We start from the raw sequence: 6,062 nt of genomic DNA on the forward strand, positions 1-6,062 counted from the left end.
GGGAGCCGGTCCGCCTGGTCCTCCCCGTGTGAGTGCGCGCGCGCGCGTGCGTGCGTGGGAGTTTTAGCGTGCGCTTGTGTTTTGTGTGCGCGGCTGCGGGGAGGTGGGTGGGGGGGAGACGTCATTATGTAGCCGTCTGCGACCGTAATAAACAAGACTAATGATTAATCGAAAAAAGTTGTAGCTTCACGTTTCCCTTTTTTAGATGATGGCGGACATTATTACTATATAATTATCAATATAATTTCGTAACAACAATATTACTATTGTTGTTATTATTATTAATTAGACTATCTTCGTCTCTAAGTAGGCCTACGCTATTCAATGTTTATCATAACTTGATCTGTAACGTAATATAGAGGCTTCTGTAAATTAATATATTCTCTATATATTCTATATATACATATAAATATATTAGGCTAAATTAAATATGATATTATATTCTATATATATTTATATATATTCCGTATCATAGTGTGCTGCTCTGAACCTTCTTGGTTCCTTGAATGAGCCTAGTTTGTGTGTTTGTGTTTGCGTGTGTGCGTGCGTGTGCGCGCGTACGTGCGTGCGTGCGTGCGTGCTTGTGTGTGTGTTTGACATATCTATCCCCGGCCTAGTGTGTGGTTACATAACAGGTCCCTACTCACTGGATGTAATAAAAGGTCTCAGCTGTATCGTGTTGTGGTGGAGCCCAGAAGCTACTCTCAGACTAACCGACGGCCAACGGTCGTACTTATAACCGGACAAAAGGCAGAATGCGGGTATCGCGGAGACCACCCCGACCCAGTTATCCCCCTGCTCGTGTCCGGCAACTAACGGTCAGAACACGCTGCCAAATAGTGATCCCTCTGAGTGTGCTCCGCTTTCCCGTTCCAATAACTATCAGAACACGAGGCCAAATAGTGATCCCTCAGAGTGCGCTCCAATTTCCCGCTCATGTCTAACGACAAACTGCCGTTTTCCCGTACATTTCACCACATCGGGGCTTATCACCGACGCCTCGTTGCTGTTCTTCATGTTATTCATGAGCGCCCACTCGACACCTGTTCTCTACCGGCGTGACGGGGCCAGGGTTCTGCCTTCTGCTCGGAGCGCTCTGGAAACGTTCTCGGTACACAGCCGTGGTGTGAAGACCTTCTGACAGTGTAGTATTAAACACACACACATACATACATACACACGCACACACATGCGCGCACACACACGCACACACACACACAAACACACACACACACACACACAACGTCAAATGTCTGACACATAGAGAACAAACACGTGCAAACTCAAAAAAGCTAAGCTATGGACTCATTTTGCGTGAGCACTCTGCATGCGTGAGTGAGTGAGAGGATGAGATGGTGGGCGGGTGACCGATACTTGGTGTGTGTGTGTGTGTGTGTGTGTGTGTGTGTGTGTGTGTGTGTGTCTGTGTGTGTGTGTGTGTCTGTGTGTGTGTGTGTGTGTGTGTGCGCGCGCGCGTGCGTGTGTGTGTGTGTGTTAGGAGGGGAGCTAGGTTTGGGGGCTGGGGGGAGAGAAGGTGAAGGGTTAAGGGAGGGGTGAGAGCTCTAGGAGCAGGGAGGTGTGTGGGAGAGGGGAGGGGAGTGTGTGTGTGTGTGTGTGTGTGTGTGTGTGTGTGGACACTCTAATTGGACTGAATTGGACAGAACAACAAAAGAGGAAGCTGGAAAATTCCAGGCTGGTGTGTTTTGTCAGCCCTGGTCCTGGAAACAATACCTCCTCTCTGGTGGCTCTTCTAGCTAATACATCTTTTAATCTCTAACCGTCATCTCTCACTCTCACTCACTCTCTCTCTCTCTCTCTCTCTCTCTCTCTCTCTCTCTCTCTCTCTCTCTTTCTCTCTCTCTTTCTCTCTCTCTCTCTCTCTCTCTCTCTCTCTCTCTCTCTCCCTCTCTCTTTCTCTCTCTCTCTCTCTCGATGATAAAAGGCTTCCCCCAACTCCTATTGAGGCCCCTGTACCAGAACTCTCTCTCTCTCTCCGCAGGGTCACTGAGTGGAGCCTCGGACGCCCCCCAAACCGCCCCTTTCTCTCTGCCTATAGGAACACTGTGGCTGCATCAACCTTCACATCCCTCCAGCTGGGCTGGCATCACTTTCTCCAGGAGCAGGTAGGAGCCCCACCTCCTGAAACAGCACCTCCTTCTCTACTCAGTAAGGAGGAGCAACTACTTCCAGACATCAAGTTCACCTCCTCCAGAGCACCTCCTCCAAGGGGCAGGCAGGAGCCCCACCTCCTCCTCTTTCAGGGGCACGGAGCAGCCGCTCCTTCTCTACCAAGGAGGGGGGAGCTCCATCACTTTCACCTCCTCCAGAGCACCTCCTCCAAAGAGCAGGTAGGAGCACCTCCTGCCAGAGGACGTCTTGAAGGAGCACCTGGTCCTCCCGGAGTAGGAGCAGGTCCTGAAGGAGCGGGCGAGATCAGCTCCTCCTGGGGCTCCTGGATGTCAGGATGGTGCAGCTCCAGCGTGTGGCGGAGGAGAACGGAGGAGGAGGAGGAGGAGGGGGAGGGGGAGGGGGAGGAGGAGGAGGAGGAGTCGTGGTGGAGGAGGAGGAGCTGGAGTGTAAGATCTGCTACTGCCCCTACAGCCTGACGCGGCGCCGGCCCAAGCTGCTGCACTGCTGCCACCGCCTCTGCTGCCGCTGCCTGGCCCAGCTCCTCGCGCTGGGGGAGACCCCCGCCACCACGGTGGTCTGTCCCTTCTGCCGCTACGTTACCTCCCTGCCGCCCTCCTCCGCCCTCCCCCTGACCCCGCCCGCCTCACTCCCCGACGACCACTGCCTGCTGGCCCTGCTCGGCAGGAACCTCCGCATCCAGAGGGGCCAGACCCTTCAGGACGGCCCCACGGAGCTGCTGCTAACCCCCAGCACCCTCAGCTCCCTGCTGGGCGCCAGCAACTCCTCCTTCTCCTCCTTCTCGCCCCCGGCCCCCGGCTCCTACGCCTCCATCCGGGGGTCCCCCAACTTCGTGGTCATCACTATCATGGAGCCCCCCCCGCCTCCTCCTCCTCCTCTTTCTCCTCTGCCGCCGCCGCCGCCGTCCACGCTGTCGCTGCTGTCGCTGGGCCGCTCGCCGTACAACCCCCGTCAGCACCGCCCGCCCCCCGGCCCCCCGCTGCAGGCGGCCCTGATGTACCGCTCGGCGTCCAGCCTGGACCCGGGGGCGTCGGGGGCCCGGCGGCGCGGCGGCGTGCGGGGCTGCGCGGCCCTGCTGTGGCGGGGCTCGGCCCGGGCGCTGGTCTGGCTGCTGGGGCTGCTGTACTTCTGCTCGCTGCCCCTGGGGGTCTACCTGCTCATCATGCAGAAGACCACCGTGGGCGTGCTCCTGGTCAGCCTGGTGCCCACCAGCATCATGGTGGTCATCATCTACGGCTTCTGCCAGTGCCTGTGCCAGGAGCTGTGGGACTGCATACCGACTTAAGGGGCCCCTGGGGGGTCTGAGGACGGTGGACCTCCAGCTCCTGCTCCTCCATCACCTCCACAACAACCACCACCCTCCCCACCATCACCTCCATCACCACCTCCATCATCACCTCCACCACCATTATAACCAACTACACCACCTCCTATTACTCCTCAGACATCAGAGCACCATCATTACTACCACCACCACCATAATGGCCATCAGCTCTTCCACCATCTCCACCATGACCACAACCCCTAGCACCTCCTCCACCACCATATAATCAGGGCAGAGACAGGAAGTGGTGTGTGTTTCCTTGGTGCTAATCGGTTCCTGATCCTGAGAAGGAGACCCATGAGACTTCTGACATCCAAACGCTGAAATAAGAAGTAGATGCTGCTATTGATCTAACCATAGGAATACTAACCCTAGGTCACTTTAACTATCGTTTTCTATTCTTAATAACATGAGTATATGGCATGTACATGATTTTATTTAAATAGTAATTTCCTATCCTGGTTCACAACTTCGGAAAATGTCTTCTGCTTACCAATGTTTATAACAAAGAGAATTAATGGTGAAAAATATCTGATTATTGCTTATTTATTTTTCCCATTACATAGTGAGCAAATCTGTGCACATGTGACATGATCAACAAACTTTTATTTTGATTTGCTTTTCTCAAACTTTTTCTCAGATATTTCTAGATTGGTTTAGATCGACTTTTAACTTATTTCCAAGGTATAAATCGTTGTGTAATATATTGTATTTAAGTGATGAAATTTGCATTTGTCAGGCACAATATATAAAGTACTTAGAAATTTTCCAGCAGGTGTATTTCTCTACTTTTACTCGGCCACCAGAGGGCGACAAAAAACTTGGCTCAACGGTGCCTTAAAATGCTGCATTTATTCTTCTAAAATATGTTCATTCATCGTCAATATAATTTGTACACTATACACAATTCTTCTACGGTTTCTGCAGTTGAACAATTGAACAATTTGAATGAATGCAGGCCTACAGAAATCAAAAATGTTTTTATTGTGTAATGCAAATGCCACAGGCTCCATTGTAGTATTCATCATTTCAATCAGAAGACAGGAAGTACAATTATATAAATACAACAATCTTGCGTGTTAAATCACTGCCGGTCTCTGTAGTTGTGTGTGACTGTTCTGTCCTGCTCCATTCAGAGAGCCCTATGCCGATGCTGCAAGCTGTGCTTATCTGGTGATTAAACAAAATGCTCATGTGCAGAACGCACTTTGACCTCATGCTATGTTCTTCTAGCGTGAACAGCTAGCAGCTATTAACATGCTCCGGAGCACAGTGTGATGGCGGGAGATTGCTTCTAGTTCTTACACAGCCTGTTGTATGTATCTTTCCAAAATTCTTTATTCATTCATTCATTCACCACTTCATTCATTCATTTCTTTACTTGGAATGTGGTATCAGGGACGCTTAGGCTGGGTGTTCGACTTATGGCCATAAGGTTCCAGGTTTGATCCCCAATGTTGCTGCCTTACTTGTAGGCCTCCAAAAGCAAGATGCCCCCTAGCCCCTACCTTCTCCTTAATGACCTGTCTCAGAACTGTACAACCCCTACCTGCTCCTTAATGACCTGTCTCTGTACTGTCTAACCCATACCTGCTCCTTAATGACCTGTCTCTGTACTGTCTAACCCCTACCTGCTCCTTAATGACCTGTCTCTGTGCTGTCTAACCCCTCCCTGCTCCTTAATGACCTGTCTCTGTGCTGTCTAACCCCTCTGCTCCTTAATGACCTGTCTCGGTACTGTACAACCCCTACCTGCTCCCTAATGACAAGTATCAGAATTCACTGGAAGTCGCTTTGCATAATTAGCATATCCTAATTGACTGAGTAGGGTTAATACTAACCCTAGTAATAAACAGTACACCTCTGTTGGATCCCTGATTGCGCCTAATGGAGGGTAAAGTTCAGAAGGGGAGGAGGGGTAGAAACTCCAGAACACCACTCTCTCCCTCCACCTTCTCACGGGATGTCTGTTGGAAGCTGTGGAAACTGTTAAGTTAGGCAGCAGCTATTACAAGTAGACTGAATACAAAATGAAGGGTCTGATGATGATGATGATGATGATGATGATGATGATGATGATGATGATGATGATGGATGTATTGATGCGTGAAATTGCCTCTTTTATGTTTATGAATACAGAAATAAGATAAGGAGGTATGAATGTGGGTGACCTAGCAGAAGTCCATTTCCAGGCCACATCTTGCTCATCATAACGTAATACATACTATTAACACAATGAATAGATCAATGATTGCTGGCTATCCTTCTGTCATCCATAATTGTAATTGTAGTGTGTTTTGATTCAAGGTTTTATGCCTTATGCTGACTAATTGGACCCAATCAACAATTGCTATTTCACTTTCTTATCGAAATAATTTGTACTCAAAGTCCAACCTCAGTGTTGCGATGCTTAAAGGTCCAAATAATGCTGTTATTTATATCAAATTAAGTTATTATGGTGGCAAATTTAAAATTTGATGTGACAGCTTTCTCACAACATCTCCTTGATTCAACCGACAGCATTCCTTACATAAGTACATATTGGTCTTCACTGAATTCAATTTAATTGCATTTCAGATTTCTGAATAGG

General features: G+C 49.6%; 1 protein-coding gene across 1 annotated transcript; it reads left to right on the top strand.

Annotated features, from left to right (window-relative positions):
• Positions 1–2,464: 2,464 nt before the first annotated feature.
• rnf182 (ring finger protein 182) lies at positions 2,465–3,433 on the top strand (the record flags this gene model as incomplete). The annotated part of the gene is made up of 1 exon (XM_079750589.1): positions 2,465–3,433. The coding sequence occupies one exon, from the start codon at positions 2,465–2,467 to the stop codon at positions 3,431–3,433; it is 969 nt and encodes a 322-aa protein (XP_079606715.1).
• Positions 3,434–6,062: the final 2,629 nt, after the last annotated feature.

This window comes from Pollachius pollachius, assembly GCF_949987615.1.
Source record: "Pollachius pollachius genome assembly, chromosome: 14".
NCBI classification, from domain to species: domain Eukaryota; kingdom Metazoa; phylum Chordata; class Actinopteri; order Gadiformes; family Gadidae; genus Pollachius; species Pollachius pollachius.